We start from the raw sequence: 19,185 nt of genomic DNA, 5'->3' as shown, positions 1-19,185 counted from the left end.
TATAACAAATGATAAAAGCGTTTAATATTTGAACTCATGAGCAACACGTTTTATTTGTTGTTGCACGTTAACAACACTGATGTAACAAATTCTCTCACGGCTGATGCAAATTTGATTTTCCAAACGTTGTTTATTCTAATCGCAAACATACTGCAATACATGTCAGTAAGCACGTGTCCAATGTGAAATTAAATCCGCAATCAGTGAAGAGTGGGAGTTACAAGATCTATTAATTGTACTTCTCTTAATGGTTAACTGCAGTTAAAAGTTCACGTCTTACCTCCTATGTTAGCTAACATTCAATATTTTAACATTGTTTCCGGTTCTGTTGATTGGGTAGGAATGGGGGAAATACCTTTGCAAGTATTGAGTCATGTCATGTTGGGTTTTTGGGGAAGTTGAACAAATTACTTATTAAACAATGTATGCTGCACTCAAGAGTTTGTTTTTATTTTGCTAACGATTGCGCCGATAGGAACATAGTTGACGTACTTGGTGATTCTTATCTAATCGTGATTGCAATTTCGTCAGATTTTTTAACACCGTATTTTTAATAAACTTCCAATGGAAACGTTTTTGATGGAAATCCCCGAATTAGGGAAACATACACTTTTTTTGAGGTAGAAGCACACTAAGCAGAACTCTTAGCTGGACAGGAACTAAATGACAAGAAGCAATAAAATTAAAATGGTTTTAAATACATTGAAAATAAAAATTATTCATCACCACATGTTTATTCGGGATTCGGTACAAAGTTTATAAAAGAAAACTTTGTTTTCAAGAAAAGAGTGAAGCGAGCAGAAATCATTGGAAAATAAACCTTACTATATAAACAGAGCAAATTTGTGCTCTTGCGTGAATTTACTAGTTTTGCAATTTTTTTCAATATCATAAAGGGAAAATTTTTTATCGTAGTAAAAAGTTTTACATTCTTGCAATTCCGAAACAGACCAATTGTCATTCTCTTCTCTTTGCACCAGAATGATTATTGTATATTTGGTTTTACATAAATAAAATTTTAAATTTATTTAATCAAACCATTAAATGTTCAAATAAATTTAAATTCAAAAAATAAAAGGCCCAATTGGCTTTTTCCCGCCTCTTATTAACAATCGATAAATCGATTAGTCGATAGTCGTCTTACATATCCCTGTCATTCACCAACCAATAGGAAAGCACTTCGTGGCCAACGAAAAGCACATAACGGTAGAGTTCAAAGCCAGCCACAGACGAAGCAACAATTGAAATGTATATTAAATCAAATAATGAATAAAAATCTGAGCATTTTCCAAAATAAGTTAATTATTTTTATTGTTTATTTAAATATAAATTACTATTCATTAAATTTTCAAAGAAAAAATTTAAAGAAACAATTTAAAAATTAATAATTATTTGGTTGCTCTTGAACGGCGTTGGTTTACAGAGCCCATGACACCCAACTATTTTACTCTCATTTTCTCCGCTACTCTCTGGCATTAAAAGGTGTTCTCATTACCATTTATAACAAATCCATTCGTTTGTCCACACCGGCTAAAACCAACAAGCTACTTGGAAAAATAACACGTATTTATTTGTTTTATTAGTGGAGAAAGTGCTAGAATAAAATAGTGGAAATATTCAATAAAAATTGACAGTAAGTGTGAATACAATAATACCAATTCAATTGAAATAATTAAATATCTAAAGAAAGTTAATTATTTTCACATTTAGTGGTCATAAAAGGCCATCGTAATCAGATGTTTTCCTGGGGAAAACTGATTTAGCTTACGTGTCGAACCAGCCGAAACTGATCAGCTGTAAATCTTTTGGGGGTTTTCATTTATTAATAATGATTATTTTTGTCCTCTTTTTCCAGCAATGAAATCTCAAATCGTTTTTACACTTTTTGTGGGTTTGGCCATTTTGGCCCAGGTATCCCATGCCCTGAAAGAGGAAGATTGTGAAGGTATGCAAATAATTATCATTCATTTCTGGTATGATTTAATCAATTAATTATTCGTTTTCATTTACTACTTTCAGTTTGTGTTAAAACAATCAGAAAATTTGCTGAATCCCTTACGGATGCCACCAAAAAAGATTACAAATTAATTGAAAATGAATTCAAGAAATTCTGTAAGACACAGAAGAACAAGGAACAAAGATTGGTAAGTCATCACCACATCGAATGCCGCTTGTTGATTTATTCTCTTTAGACGTCACGAATAGAATGACGTGTCTGTTGCTTGCTATTGTTGCCTGTGTTGTTGTTGTTGTTTATCTGTAAACATAACTAATGTCTGTTTTATTGTTTTCTATTCTACAGTGTTACTATTTGGGTGGCTTGGAAGAATCAGCTACTGGCATCTTAAATGAAATGTCCAAACCCTTGAGTTGGTCAATGCCAGCTGAAAAAGTCTGTGAAAAACTCAAGAAGAAAGATTCGCAAATCTGTGATTTACGTTACGGTAAGTGAAATGAATTAAGAATTTAATTTTAATTTTTAAAATTTAAATAGGGGCGTCAATGGGAACAATTTGACGAAGTGGTAACATCCACACATCATCTTTTCACATAACATGCAAGCCAAACATGCGTGCCGCTTTATGTATCTTTCCCTAAAATTTAGTTAAAACCGATTGTTTCTGAATTTGGGGTGATGAACCCGAGGAATCCTAAGAAGAGTTTATTGGTTTAACTCCAATGAATAATCTGGTCAATTGACAAATATCTGGACAAATATCATTTACTACCCCAAAACCCACACCAGAGCTATCAGTAAATGAAAGGAACCTACTTCAATAACTATCAGCCTTTGAAATTGCAGCTGTGGCCCACCGCTTGACACCATTGTAGTCATCAAAATCACAATATTGTGGATAGAACTCCCACGTCCAGGCATTTCAGTGTCAAAATATTGTGGATATAACGCAGGTGGGGCAGTATATCCTAACTGCATAACCTGAAGAATAAAGCCAAAACTATAAGAGAAAGCCTTTAGATAAATAATCCAGTTAAATTTAAGTCTACTACGGTCCAAACAAATTTTTTAAATTTATTAGAACATTCACGTTTGTTTAAAATCCAAAAAGGATCCCTTTGTATTTAGAACTTCGAAGAACTTCTCTGTTCATAAAATTCTTCTATCTACAGAATAACTTTAGAAGCTTCCTTGCCATTAGAAGTACTGAAGTAGGCATCCCATAGATAATATTCTAAAAAAATCTAGCTGTTGAATACATATAGTTGGACATCTACCTTTAAAACCTGCTCGAAAAAATCTTCGATTTCTAGATGAACTTTAGAAGATCCCTTCTAACAGAATTCCTGTGAAATATCTTTATTCATTGGTATTTGAAGTTCGTAATGGATACGAACCTATGCTAAAAAAATTATCTGTGCAGGTCCACTTTTTCGTATAGCCCCCATATAATTGTACCTCCCTATATTCGGTATTTTGATGATTTTAGCTACATTATTCACCGGAATTGTTTCAAATTTGGTATTTAAAGTTCGTAACGGATACTAAAGCCTAAGACAGAAAATTGTCTGCGCAGGTCCACATATTCGTATAGCCTCTATATTGCGGTACCTCCCGATATTCGTTTTGATGATTTAGCGACATTATTCAGCGAAATTGTTTCAAATTTCGCATTCGAAGTTCGTAATGGATACTAAAGCCTTTGACAGAAAGTTGTCTGTGCAGGTCCACGCCTTCGTATAGCCCCCATAATTATATGGTACGTCCTTATATTCGGTATTTTGATGATTTTCGCTACATACAGGGTGAGATAAAAAACTGCTAAAAAGTCAAAGACATAATTTTTTCCTTTTTTTTTTTAGATTTTATTGAATGAAAGCAAAAAACCTCGGAAATAGCATCAAATTTTAGAATAAGTCTAGATTTGTTCGAATTGTTCACCTTTGGCACGAATTAAAGCCTTCCAAAGGCCAATGAAACCGACACACGCTGCCCGAATGTTGCTCTGCGGTATTTTGGCCCATTCCCGGCGAAGCGCTTGCTTGAGGTGATCGACACTTCGGTATTTTTTAATGCCAACCTTGCTCTCCAAAACACTCCAGACACAATAGTCACGAATAACTTGTTTTTGGAAAATTCTAACCAAAAATGCTTTTGTAGGCTTGTAAAATATATAAGGCTTTCGGACGAGTGGCTTAGAAGTGACAGCAGTCTAAATTTGGTTGCAGTTTTTTCATCTCACCCTGTAATTCACCGATTTTTTAAAGTTTTCCATTTGAATACTGTAATGGCTTACGACAAAAGTTGCCTATACAGGTCCACGTCGTCGTATAGACCCTAATATAATGGCTACATTCAGTATTTTTAAGATTTGAATATAATTTTTTAAGATTTGATCTATGAAACTACTCTTTTTATAGAGAACTCATAGATTGTATTTTTTATAGATGTTGCCAAAGCAATTTTTCTATAGAAGTTCTGTGGAAAATTTTCCCTCTGTAGAGGACTTTTACATAGTCTTTCATCCATAAAAAACAACTTTGGTTTGTGTAACCATCTAAACATTAAGGTCTTCAGAATAATCCATGGAAGTTCTTGTTTTTTTATGACACTTGGAATAATTCTTAGAAATTGGCCCCATTTTGCTTCCTCAGTATTTTTCTTTCGTCTTTTCGTTTCAAAACTTAATTATATTTTTGAAATTTTTAATATTTTACAAAATTAACGGAGTTTTTTTCTCCTCTTTCAGAAAAACAAATCGATTTGAATGCTGTCGACTTGAAGAAGCTCAAAGTACGTGACTTGAAGAAAATCCTCAACGATTGGGATGAGACCTGTGATGGTTGTATTGAAAAGACCGATTTTATTAAGAGAATAGAAGAGCTCAAGCCTAAATATGTTCGTAGTGAATTATAAGGAAATAAAACACCACCAACAGTTCAAAAAACAAAACAAAAAAACACACACAAAAAGACTTGAATTTAGTTACATAAAATAATGAAAAAAGGAAAAAAATAAATTAAATACAAAAAACACATTTACACAAACATTTTATTTATTGTATTTGTATTTTATAGTTTTTTTTGCAGATTATCTTTGCTATAAATTTATTTAATGCATTTCACAAGAAGAGATTTAAATGATAGTGGTTTACAGAACAGAAGTTGTGTGTAATTTTGTATACAATATTTTCGTTTTTATTAAAAACATTTATTATTACAAATAAGATTTTGTGATGAGAGAACACACAAACACACACGTAGACAAAGAAAGTGAAAAGTATTGTAAGAAAAATAAGGAAATATAGAATTATACAAAATAATATTAAGGTTTTATTTGTTTTCGAGACAATGTAGAAATTGGAAATTTGTTTGTTTTTAATAAGGATTATTTTTATGGCTAGTACTTGGCAAATTTAAGGTGCACATATATATACGATTTTTACTGGATTGGTCTTAAAAAAACAATAACTTTTCCATAAAAAACAAAGAAGCGTAGGGTGAACTAGTATAAATTATGGGTCGATATTGAACTAAGACAAACTAAAATTCCTTGGTTCTTAAACGTAGAAGCCAGCGGTAAAAAAAGTTATAGACGTAGAATTTTGGACGCAAATTTCGATTCGATGTGTTTTCATCAACTCTCCACTATTATTCAGTTACTTCATTCGTTTTTATTTAATGGTTACAAATATTGCTTAAAATTAAATGTTTTGTTTATTTAAAAAAAAATTAAAATAATCATAAAAAATTAAATAAATATTAATTAAAAAATTTGTTAATAATTTAACTCTATTGGTGTAGAATAAAAGAAATTCGCAATCGGAGATTAACGTCTATAGGGCTGTTTGTTGTAGCGTCCTCTTTCGTTTTCCTGTGCCAGAATTGTGTATTCACTGTAGACCACACACCAGCAATAGGTCAAGATGGCTGTAAAGAGAAAAAAAAAAAACAAAATATTTAGAAGATGGTCATTAAATAATAGAAATAGGTAATATATTTTTAATGTGAGGTAGGGTGCAAGACAGTCATGGATATAGCAATAACAATTAAAACATAAACAAGTAAAAAGGCTGAGCCGAACTTTAAATACCCTCCACCATTTGGAACGAATTTGGCAATTTTCAACAAAAATAAATTCTGTTAAAAAATCTGTTCAACTCTTAAAAATACCGAATGTAGCCGTTATATTAGGGTCTATACGACGATGTGAACCTGCATAGGTAGCTTTTGTCATAAGCCATTACAATATTCAAATGCGAAACTTGAAAAAACGTTGAATAATGTAGCTAAAATCACAAACTATCGAAAATAGGGAGGTACCATTACATGGGGGCTACACAAAGACGTGGACCTACACAGACAATTTTCAGTCATAGGCTGTAGTATATATTGCGAACTTCAAATACCAAATTTGAAACGATTCCGGTGAATAATCCCGCTTCAATGGCCAAAATACCGAATAACGAGGGGTACACTTATATGGTGGCTATACGACGACGAGGATCTGCACAGACAATTTCAGTTATAGGCTGAAGTATCTATTGTGAACTTCAAATACCAAATTTGGAATAATTCCGGTGAAGAATGTCGCTAAAATCATCAAAATACCGAATATCTGGAGGTGTCGTTATATGGGGGCTATACGAAGACCTGACCCTGCACAGACAATATTTTTGTCATAGGCTGTAGTATCTATTGCGAACTTCAAATACCAAATTTGAAACAATTCCGGTGAATAATGTCGCTACAATAATCAAAATACCGAATAACGAGGGGTACATTTACGTGGGGGCTATACGAAGACGAGGACCTGCACATACAATTTTCTGTTATAGGCTGTAGCATTTATTACGAACTTTAAATACCAAATTTGAAACAATTTCGGTGAAGAATGTCGCTAAAATCATCAAAATACCGAAAATAGGGAGGTACCATTACATGGAGGGTATACGAAGACGAGGACCTGCACAGACAATTTTCTGTAATAGGCTGTAGTATCCACTACAAACTTTAAATAGCAAATTTGAAACAATTCCGGTGAATAATGTCGCTTTAATCACCAAAATACCGAAAATAGGGAGGTACCGTTATATGGGGGCTATACCAAAACGTGGACCAATATGGCCCATTTTCAATACCAAAGGTCCAGGAGACATAATATACAGTTGAGTAAAATTCTATCAACCTACTTCATTTCGTTCGGAGGCTAGAGTGATTTCCACAGAGGGGCAGGTGGCCGGACATCACTAAATCGACATAGAATGTTATGCTGATCAAGAATATATCTACTTTGTGAGGTCTAAAATGTATATTTCGAGGTGTTACAAACGGAATGGCAAACTAAATATACCCTCCATACAATGGTGGAGGGTATAAAAAGAAACTGTCCCAATTAAGAGTACCTAACCACCGGCCAATCTTACTTTCATCAAAGACATTCAGATGGCCATTCCCTTTGTGGCAAATTTTATTGCAATTTCACTTTCCATAAACATTTTAAAAAATTGCAACTAAATCGCATTTCCAAACATGGTCTTGCAGACTTTGTGCTTGGAATGCCGTTACTGCCACCATATGCAGGCTTAAAGGTAACATAAAACACCGATATGTCTGACAGTCTCCAAAGACCAAAATCGGTGACAATATTGTATAACCCGTAAAAGTAAACCTCGTATATCATATTTTATGACACACTGTCACCACCTCCAATGGCTAAGGGTTTCATATGCCATATTTGTGGTACACGACCGTGTGTGTGCGAGTGTGTAACAATTGGTAGGTAATACAAAACGTCATAGTGCGAAGCAGCAACTTTCATTAGGCCAGTAGTAAATAAATCCTAACCACATTTTATAGTTGGCTTGCCCCACAAAAAAAGTAATAACCGCTAAAAAGATGCTATGAAATTGTAGGAGCAAACCTAATTTTTAAGCCTATTGCTCTACAATGCGGCTACTTATGACAATGATATATTTGAGGTATAAACCGTAAGTTTTAAATTACAATTAAGTTGTAGAAATGAAGAAAGTAGGTGGGTGATGTGCAAATAGAAAGCTTGTGCTGCGGTTTCAAAGTCAAGCGGAACTATGTAAAACCAATTTGAGGCCAAGAAGGAAGTTATACAAAGGCTTAACAGTTATTTTCCCCATTTGACAGACCTAGTTATTCAAAAAGGGAAATTGAGTACAAGCCAAAGATGTTCCTATTCCCCAAGTGCCGATCACCTCAAGCAAGCGCTTCGCCGGGAATGGGCCAAAATACCGCAGAGCAACATTGGGGCAGCGTGTGACGCTATCTTTTGAACGAATTGAGACAGAAGGCTAAAATTTTGCACACATGTCTATTATGCCAGTAGGCAGGTTAAGTTCGTAACCTCCCGATATTCCGTATTTTGATGATTTTAGCGACATTATTCATCGGAATTGTTTCATATTTGGCATTTGAAGTTTGAAAAGGATACTACAGCCTCAGACAGAAAATTGCCTATGCAGGTCCACGTCTTCGTATAGCCTCCATATAACGTTACCTCCCGATATTCGGTATTTTGATGATTTTAGCGAAATTATTCACCGGAATTCTTTTAAATTTGGTATTTGATGTTCGTACTGGATGCTACAGCCTAAGACAGAAAATTGTCTGTGCAGGTCCACGTCTTCGTATAGCCCCCATATAACGGTACCTCTCAATATTCGGTATTTCGATGATTTTAGCGTCATTATTTACCGTAGTAGTTTCAAATTACGTATTTAGAGTTCGTAATGGGAACTACAGTCCGTGACAGAAAATTGCCTATGCAGGTCCAGGTCTTCGTATAGGCCCCATATATCAGTACCTCCTTATATTCGGTATTTTGACGATTTTAGGTACAATACTTACCCAAATTGTTTGAATTGTTATATGAAGTTCGTAATGGAAGCTACAGCCTGTGACAGAAAATTGTCTATACATGTCCAGGTCTTCGCATAGCTCCGATATAACGGTACCTCCCTATGTATGGTATTTTGATGATTTGGGCTACATTATTCACCGTTTATTTCAAGTTTCGAATCTGAATATGGTAATGGCAAAGAATGACTATGTAGGTGCACGTCGTACAGGCCCTAATATAACGACTATATTTGGTATTTTTAAAATGATAACAGAATGTTATCCTTTTCGAATATTTTCAAATTCGTTCTAAATGGTGGAGGGTATTCAAAGTTCGGCCCGGCAGAACTTACAGCTGTTTTACTTGTTTTTATCTTACCCTGTATTTAACCATTATAGCTGTCTTGTCACTCAACCTCAAATGAATGTTCTACATTTTACAATAACTCTAAACCCAATACTTACCACATGAAATCAATCCAAATACCAGCCACAATACTCCAGATAAGACATAGCCATCAATGAAGAACACGACAGCGGTATAAATGACAGAAACCAGGAGGCCAATTGCAATCATGATACCAAGCACAACCCATGGCATCATAAGGTAATGATTACGCTGCAAAAATATCACAAATTAAATCGAAATGCAAATTATGAAAAATGAAAAGTGGGCCTACCTTCATCACACCGACAATCATCAGCGTCGATATCAGGATGGTCATGCACAAATTAATGACCAAAATTATTTTCACAATGTCCGTGTCCAAATCGAAAAATATTGTCTTAAATGCTACCCGTGTGGTGAATATGACGACAATAGTGATGATGGACAGGACAATGGCGAGGAGTCCCGATATGATGGAGCCATTGCGTGTTGAGGTGCAGAAACAGCAGGAATTCAATGGTGGATTTGCCATTTTCTGTGTGAGTGTGTGAGAAATTTAATTAACTGAAAAAAGATAAAGAAGGGGGTTTTTAATGAAATATGTTCTATAAAGAGAAAGAGAAAGAGAGAGAGAGAAAATGCAATAAAAAAACAACGAATCTTCGATTTGAACATCGTGAGAATATTAGATAAAGAGCGAACTGAGAGAAAGATATTATTGAAGGAGAGCTTAAGAATACAACAGAACGTAAACAAAACGATGAATTTAAAAGAGGATACTGACAACATCAGTTGTTGTTATGGAGTTGCAATAAAAATAAACAAAATGTGATGTCGATTTAAAGTTGTGTTATCTGCCGTTTATTTTTTTAGAGATATTAAGTTCATGTAAAGCTACTTAAGGAAATATTGTAAGTAAATTGTTTATAATTGTGTGTCGAATTTTGATTATCTATTTAAGTAGACGAACTCCCTTGAAGATTTGGACAAAAAAAGTGACGAAACGTCGGGAAGCAATGCAATAAAATCCTTCGTTTTATTTACCACATTACCAAAGGCCATTGAGCTAACTTAAAAACAATTAAATATTAAATATTAAAATCTAAACACATTACTACAATAAAAGACTAGTATTGCACCTAAAATCGTCAAAATACCGAATATAGCGACGTACTGATATATGGGTCCTATACGAAGATCTGGACCTGCATATACAATTTTCTGTCATAGGCTGTAGTATCCATTACGAACTTCAAATACTAAATTTGAAACCATTCCGGTGACTAATGTCGCTAAAATCATAAAAATACCGAATATCGAGAGGTACCGCTATATGGGGGTTATGCGAAGGCGTGGACCTGCACAGACAATTTTCTGTCATAGATTGTAGTATCCGTTATGAACATCAAATAACAAATTTGAAACAATTCGGGTGAGTAATGTCGCTAAAATCATTAAAATACCGAATATAGGGTGGTACCATTATATGGGGGCTATATCAAAACGTTGACAATTTTCTGTCATAGGCTATGTTATTCATTACGAACTTAAAATACCAAATTTGAAACAATTCCGCTGATCAAGAATATAAATACTTTGTTGGGTCTGGCATGAGTATTTCGAGGAGTTATAAACGGAATGACGAACTTAATATAACCGCCATACTATGTATGGTGGAGGGATAAAAATCAAAACTAGTAGATACTTGCAGGTTCTGGTACAGAGCAATCATACTTATACAATGAATATTTTCCCCCGAGTGTATAAACACACTTTTCATTTCTCATGTTTTTTCCCCGAATTTCCAATTTTTTTAATGTTTTGTTATGTTTTCTTATGATTTTCCCTATAAAGTTTTTGTTTGACATGATATTCACGGCACCTAGTGATTGTGACGTCAATATTGGCCGTCATTGTTTTCTGTTTTTCAGTTATTTTTTTCCCCCATTCAAAATGTTTATTTTTAGGATTTTATAAAATCCTAATGAAATGATGATTACGATTTCATGGCAAATTGTAATTTTTTAAATGAAGATGATATCAACAAGATTGTTATTTAAATAAATAACAACAAAACTGCGGTTGTTATTAAAAAATACATTACATGTTTCAAGATTTTAATATGAAGATAAATCGCAAACAAAGTTAATAATACTTCTTTAACCACCAAACCACAGTCAATGTCAAATATGATTTGATTTAAATCAAATCAAATGATTTAAATCGGTAAAATGAAAACCGAATTAAATCCCTTTATTAATCCATTGCAATGTGATCCCCCCTGAATGCAAATAAATCATAAAAAAAAAACTGTAATGTGAGTTCCAGAACTGCAAGAATATAAAAGTTTTTACTACGATAACCGATTTTCCATTTATGATATCGACGAAAATTGCAAAATTAGTAGATTATTGTAAGTTCTAAAACAGACCAATGAGTAAACATAACCCTCAGCCATATCTCTAGAGAGCGTACATTTGATACGGCCAAAACGTGCCTCATCGAAATTACTGTTTTAGACAGTTCTCTTTGGACCAAATCCGTTTCAGGACATTTGGAGCTGGTGACTCTCGAAGGTAGTATCCGATATGATCCAAACTTGGTACATCGTTATATTATTGTCAAACTTAGATCGAGTTCGGAGATGGGTACCTCCCCCACAAAATGTCAACATTTTCAAAGCAAATAATTTACTGCACAAAAACAGAATGGATTATCCGATTTTGCTCCAACTATGCAAATCCGAATATTTGCATCAGTGCTAGGTCAGGTGCGATAATGGACAATATTGATTCACTGCATCAAGTACCTCCCCCACAAAGGGTCAAAATTTGCAAAATTATAACTCTTATAACATGTGATGTTAGTGTCCGATTGTCTTCAAATTACACACATCACAATATTTTTATTAACCCAAAGCCTGGTGTGAAGATGAAATATATCGGTCCACTCCTTCTGGTACCTCCCCCACAGAGGGACGAAATTTTGCTCATAAAATACGAAATTAACATCCGATTCCATTCAGACTTGGCACATTTCAATATCTCCATAAACAAAAGATCTGTTACAAAAATGGTAGAGATCGGACCATTCCTTCTGGTACCTGCCCCACGAAGGGTTAAAGTTTTGAATAACCAAAACGATCATAAAATCCGATATAAGCATTCGGTTCACTTTAAATTACACACATCACACTATTTTTAATAACCCAAGGTCTGGTGTGATATATCGGTCCACTCTCTCTGGTACCTCCCCTACAAAAATTTTGAATAACCATGAAGCTCATAAAACCCGAAATTATCATCTGATTCCATTCAGACTTGATAAATCTCAATATTTCCATTAAAACAAGATCGGTTGTAAAGATGCTAGAAATCGGACCATTTCTTCTAGTACCTCTCCCACATAGGGTTCAAGATTTAAAAAAAAAACGTTAAAAAAGCGAAATAAGCATCCAACTCTCTTCAAATTTCACACATCCAAATATTTTTGCAAGATCTGCTGCGAAGTTGATATATATCTGTCAACCCCTTCTGGTACCTTACCCACAAAGGGTCACAATTTCCAATACTTATATCTGTCATAACTTGCGAAACAAGTCGGCGATTTTTTACAACTTGTTATATCTAAATAATTCTCTTAGTCAGAAATGTGATATGAATATATAGTTAATCGAAATTTATGATTTCGCATAAAATCGGATATAAATGTTCGATTTCATTCAAATTTCCACACACAAATGTTTTTATCTGTATTAGATGAAGTATGATAATGGAATACTTCGGTCGGCTATATGCCGTTCTTCACGCATATTTCCACATTTTCCAAAAATTTGCACATATCTCATATAAAGTATAGAAAGTAGTCGATATAGTCCGAATCTGGCACGTTGTAATATTTTTTATTAGTCTTAGGTCAGACACGAATTGGTCAGTATTGTCCAACTGCCTCGGAACATCCCCCAATAGAGGGTCAACAGTTAGAATAATCACAACTCAAGGCTGGGGGTATACATCTGTCGGCAAAACCGACAGATACTATTTTTTTTTTTGTTCTTTTTTAAAATTGAAAAAGAAAAATTTGAAACATCATTATTATATTTCAATTAACGCGTAATTAAGTAAATTGTTCTTCGAACACACAACCTATTTAGAAGTGTACAGACAGGCGCACATAGATGGATTCTGTCTAAGCTTATCAACACCTCTGTGGAAGCGGGAAGATATTGATGTTAATGGATATGCAAAAAACATACACACATACATTGATTCGAAAAAAAAATCATTGTATCTAAGGCTCCTAATTGGATTATCTGTTAATATTCTCCAAATACACCAAGGGAAAAATATCAATATTTTACAACAAATTTTCGAGCAAAAATTTATTTATTTTCAATTAAAAACAATGAATTTGACACAATTATTTCATGTCAAATTAATTGCCATTTATAAACGAGTGAAAAGATATAATAATTTATTGAATGAACAAATTTTACTACTTCACTGCTGTATCGATCACTATTTGTGCTAAAAATAACTTTTCAAGTGGCAGGCATTGCATTCGACCGTCATTGCAAGCGAAAACAATCATCGATTAGTAATGAATAGAATTTCCGTTTTTATAAAAAAAAAATGTATTCAATCATTTTTATGAGTTATTCATTGGGGGTAGCTGGTGATAACAACATTTCACGGTAATCAGGTGTAAGCGTCGTGTGGCGGCAGGTGTCGTCATCGTCACTATCATCTCGAAATCCAAAATCAATAAGGCACACGTCATTTTTGTTTGGTAAACTTCCAGAAATTTGTGAATGTCATACTGGCTTTCAATGGTCATATAAATATTAGGGTGGAACGGTCAAACTAGTTTTAAAAAAACGGCAACATAATATAAGAGCAAGTGTGAGAATTATGACTCTCTCTTTTTACATACCAAAGTTCTCTCTCTCTCTTTCATATTCAATTATTATATTTTTAATTTTCAAAAAATGTAAATACAATTATTCTCTTGATTTCCTTTTACTAAAATTTTTCTTAAAAAAAACACACACGTACACACACAAGTAAACAGGTATTGAAATATAGCCACATCTGTCTACAACGTGGGCTTTTATACATCTCTTAATTATACATCTAATGTCTGGTTTGTTTTGGCTGGTGTTTGCCATGCTCCCCTCCGTTTTCGAAAGATATAATGGTCGCAAATAAACGCCAACGCTTATATGAAATTATGGTTTATGAATGAATATGAAACGATGAAGCTTGGAACCTGCACTGCAACTGAGACGAGATATTTTTTTGACATTTTTGAATGTCAATAATAATTATTATATTTATGAATATTATCAAATATTAAAAAAAAGGAAAATAGTATCAGTCGGTTTTGCCGACAGATTTATGCCCCCAGACTTGAGTTATGACTTTTCAAATTGTTGACCCTTTATGAAGGAGGTTCCGAAGCACTTGGACAATATTGACCAATTCATATCTGATCTAAGACTAAAAAAAATATTACAAAGTGTCAGATTTGGACTATATAGAATACTTCTTATACTTTATATGAGATATGTGCAAATTTTTGGAAAATGTAGAAATATGCGTGAGGTAACAGATATTGCGAAAAAAATATAAGAAAATCGAACAGTTATATCCAATTTTATGCCAAATCAAAACTTTCAATAAATTACATATTCATGTCTGATTTCTGGTTAAGATAAATATTTAGGTATAGCATTTGGTAAAGAATTGCCGACTTGTGACCCTTTGTAAGTAAGGTGCCAGAAGGGGTTGGTAGATATATATCATCTTCACAAAAATGGAATATATTGAGAGGTACCTAGTCGAGAGGTGGAATCGAATATTAATTTCGCGTTTTATGAGTTTCACGGATACTCAAAATTTTTACCCTTTGTGTGTGAGGTGCCAGAAGGAGTGAACCGATATATCCCACTTTCACACAATACCTTGGGCTAATAAAAATATTGTGATGTGTGTAATTTAAAGAGAACAGGATTCTTATTTCGGATTTTATGATCGTTTTGGTTATTCAAAACTTTGAACCTTTGTGAGGGAGTATCAGAAGAAATGGTCCGATTCCTACCATCTTTATATAAGATCTTGTGTCAATGGAAATATTGAGATATTGCAAGTCTGAATGGAATCGGATGTTAATTTCGTTTTTTATGAGCTTCATGAATATTCAAAATTTTGACCTTTTGTGGGGGAGGTACCAGAATGAGTGGACCGATATATCGCAATTTTACACCAGACTTTGAGATAATACAAATATTGTGATGTATGCAATTTGAAGAGAACAGGATGCTTATTTCGGATTTTACGATCGTTTTGGTTATTCAAAACTTTTACCCTTTGTGGGGTAGGTACCAGAAGGAGTGGCCCAATATATTCCATCTTTATAACAGATCTTGTTTTTTTGGAAATATTCATATGTGCCATGTCAAAATGAAATCGGATGTTAATTTCGGGTTTTATGAGCTTCATGGATACTCAAAATGTCGACCCTTTGTGGGAGAGGTACCAGAAGGTGTGTACCGACATATCCCATCTTCGCACCAGACCTTGGGCTAATTTGCAGACAATCGGACTCTTACATCACATTTTATAAGAGTTATAATTATTCATAATTTTGACCTTTGTGGAGGGTCAAAATTACGAATATTGTCCATTTTCGCACCTGACCTAGCACTGACGCAAATATAAAGATTTGCAAAGTTGGAGCAAAATCGGAGTATCCTTTCGCTTTCTGTGCAGTAAAATATTTTTTTTGGAAATATCGACCTTTTGTGGGGAAGATACCAGAAGTAGTGGGCCGATTTTTCTCATCTTCGAAGTCGATCTGAGTGTGACAATAATATTACGATGTATCAAATCGGATACTCCCTTCGAGATTTATCGTGCGCACCAGCCAGACAGATGGACGGACATCGATAAATAAAGAATTTTCCTGCCTGGTTAATATTTTTAATGTGGATCTATTTATCGCATATCTCGTGGTACAATTACCAAGGTAATCTCATGCAATCCTACGTTTACATTGTTTTTATTTGACATCTCTTCATTCCAAATATACATTTTGTAGTTCTTCCTTAAATAGAAGCGTACGACTGGCACAAATTGCAGATTTATTTCTTATCAGATATTTTGTCATTTTTACCCCTTTTAGAGGGTGTAAAAGTCAAGAAAGAATAGAATCTAAGCCAGAACTATAACGCATTAGCCCAATAATGGTTGAATTTTGCTTCAAAATATCATTATGTCGCAGCCGATGGTTATTCTGGGGTTTGTTCCCCAAAAACTGACTTAACATAAAACACAGCACGAAAAAATTGAAGGGTTAAAAATATCAATTTTTATATGATTAAGCTTCAGGCAAGATAAATGTCATATTCGATTTAGTAAATGAGTCTACCTCTATTGTTTTGCAATTTACAGGTGAGAATACATACAACGCTTTTTTGACTGGCTTGAGTCATCGGCTGGCTTCTTTGGAAAAGAAGAAAGGAGCCTAGGGCCAAAGTCGGACTAAGTCGACCTAAAACTCCTTTGCTCTTCTACGAAGAAGCCAGCGGTTGACTTAGGCTAGTTAAAAAAGCGTTTATGTATTATAACCTTAAATCCTCTGGGTTTACTAAACCTGACCAAATGTAAACGTGCTACAGAAATGTTTTCAAATTGCTAGCACAAAACCATGGTAGAAAAATACAGGTAAATGCATCAACGCTTGGGACATTGATATGTCAAAAATTTTAAAATGTTTTTTTTTTTTTCAAAAATAAGTAGATTTTCATAAGTTTTCTTATATGACGTCATTCGGAGGTTAATATAATTCGAGATTTTTAACAATTTTTACAAATTTAAATAATTTGTCATTCAACATTTTCAATTCCAAAATTTGTTTGACAGTTCATTGTCCCAGCAGCTGTGTCGATGCGATTACCTATATTCTTCTACCATGGCTAGTACAAAACAAAGCATCAATACCAAAACAGCTGATTGGTTGTGGAAGAGAAAGAAGAGTTGCTAGATAAAATTTGATCGTCAAGAATTTGCAAACTCCCGACAAGAATTTCTCTCTCTAACGTCTCTCTTTTAAATAAAAGAGCATTAAAAAGTCTTCTATTTATAAAAGAAGCATATTTCTTCTATTTATAAAATCCTCTTTTTATTGGCGCTATACCCATTCTATTGTCTAACATTGGCATAAACATTGTCCAAATGTAAACACCAAACCGACAAAGGCAATTGACAATTTAAATAAGTCGAGATGTAAGCTTTGTGATCATGTCCGCCACATAAGAATATTGTTGTAAGGCCTTTGGCCTGTCCGACAAATCTGTGTAAATTGTGATTATCGTTGTTTATCTGTCACACACATGCATGGCATGGCACCGCACGTCACTCTGCGTTGTGAGAGAAACATTTTATGCGGAAATCAAAGTAAAGAAACTTTAGTTGTTTTTTGGAAAAACTTGTTACAAATTTGACCAAATATTTGAATGGAACAAAACAAACAGAGAGGCCGATATACAGAAAACATTTTGCTCAAGAACTGGGTATCATTTCCAATGGAGATAAAAACCAACCAAGCCTACGATTTGACAAACGCTTCAAGACATACGCACGTATATGGGAGATTTGCCGCCACCAGAGTTTGAAGTTATGATAGCTGTCGCTGCTGCCTTCGTTTGTTTTTTCTGTTATTGAGCCAAGAAAAATGCGTGGTTTGTTCTATGCCAGTTATAAGAATGAATGTTGGCGCGTTTTTTTTGTTTGTTTGCCCAAGCAAATAAACGTTTCTACATTTTTTTCTTAATCCCCATAAATAGAAGAATAATATTCGGACCGGTTTTTGGTGGGTTGGTCATTGCGTATTCGGATGTGTGATTTGTTCACAGTTGTGTAGTTTCTCACTCTTGGTTAGTTTAGTTAAGACCTTAAAACATCGAATTAACAATAATCGTAGAAAAAATATTAAAGAAAGTAATAATAAATAAAAATAAATAAAATAAATCCAGTGGTTTTAAATTGTCATTACAATTGCATACCTATACTTCAAATATATCCTTGTAATTAAGGTTAACCGAAAAAATACTGTAATGTAAACATGCTATTAGCTTTTGTATATATCATGGTAGAGGAATATAGGTAGACACGTCGACACAGCTGCTGGGACAATGAATTTGTAAAAATTGTTGAAAAACGCGAATTATAATAACCTCCGAATGACGTAGTATAAGAAAACATATAAAAATCTACTTATATTTCAATTTTTCTACCATGGTATACAGGGTGAGATAAAAAACTGCAACAAAGTCAAAAACCATAATTTTTACATTTTTTTAAATTTTATTGAATGAAAAAAAATGTCGGAAATAGCATCAAATTTCAGAATAAATTTAGATTTGTTCGAATTAGTCACCTTTGGCACCAATTATGTCCTTCAAACGGCCAATGAAACCGCCATACGCTGCCCGAATGTTGCTCTTTAGCTATTTTGAGGCTATTTTTTCTGTTGTGATGTAAGTTCTTGAACTTTTTGAAATTTCAATGGCTTTACCCCGAGCTAATTTTTCAATATTTGCCGAATGGAAGATAGTGATATGTTCAGCTCACGAGCTATTTTTTTTAAGTTGGTTGCAGTTTTTTTCATCTCACCCATGGTACAATGAAATAAAGGTAACTTCATTTCAAATTAGCATTCCCAGCTCTGCATTTTCTGTAATTTACCTTGTCAAATTTCACACATTAATAATATTAGCGAGATTTGCCATTGAATTGAAAGATTGAAAACTTAGGATCATATTTTTGAGAGAACATCCAGGCATTTTATTCATCTTTCGCGCTAATTGACTCATTTTAGAAATGGCCAAAAAATATCAAATAAATGAAAACAACTTGTTGCCCATAATTTTGAATAATTCTGACAGGAAGCGGGCATAACCTCAGGGCTGT

At 33.9% G+C, this 19,185-nt stretch overlaps 2 protein-coding genes across 2 annotated transcripts in view; one reads left to right on the top strand and one right to left on the bottom strand.

Moving 5' to 3' along the window:
• The first annotated feature begins 1,474 nt into the window (after positions 1 to 1,474).
• LOC101896936 (mesencephalic astrocyte-derived neurotrophic factor homolog) lies at positions 1,475 to 4,994 on the top strand. The gene is made up of 5 exons (XM_059118147.1): positions 1,475 to 1,633; positions 1,856 to 1,945; positions 2,020 to 2,144; positions 2,303 to 2,444; positions 4,707 to 4,994. Exons 2-5 carry the CDS (start codon positions 1,858 to 1,860, stop codon positions 4,871 to 4,873), a joined length of 522 nt encoding a protein of 173 aa, XP_058974130.1. The 5' UTR covers positions 1,475 to 1,633; positions 1,856 to 1,857; the 3' UTR covers positions 4,874 to 4,994.
• A 26-nt stretch (positions 4,995 to 5,020) lies between these two features.
• LOC101897661 (uncharacterized) overlaps positions 5,021 to 19,185 on the bottom strand; it is a 38,765-nt gene continuing 24,600 nt past the window's right edge. The window contains exons 2-4 of the mRNA XM_059118148.1: positions 9,507 to 9,778; positions 9,292 to 9,445; positions 5,021 to 5,886 (exon numbers count right to left, since the gene is read on the bottom strand). Coding sequence (XP_058974131.1) covers positions 5,786 to 5,886; positions 9,292 to 9,445; positions 9,507 to 9,746 — 495 coding nt within the window. The 5' untranslated portion in view covers positions 9,747 to 9,778 and the 3' untranslated portion in view covers positions 5,021 to 5,785. The remainder of the gene's footprint in view (positions 5,887 to 9,291; positions 9,446 to 9,506; positions 9,779 to 19,185) is intronic.

The sequence above is a fragment of the Musca domestica genome, unplaced genomic scaffold (genome assembly GCF_030504385.1).
Source record: "Musca domestica strain aabys unplaced genomic scaffold, Musca_domestica.polishedcontigs.V.1.1 12, whole genome shotgun sequence".
Classification (NCBI taxonomy): Eukaryota; Metazoa; Arthropoda; class Insecta; order Diptera; family Muscidae; genus Musca; species Musca domestica.
The sequence above is the reverse complement of the archived record's forward strand: the minus strand, read 5'-3'. Positions and strand labels throughout refer to the sequence as shown.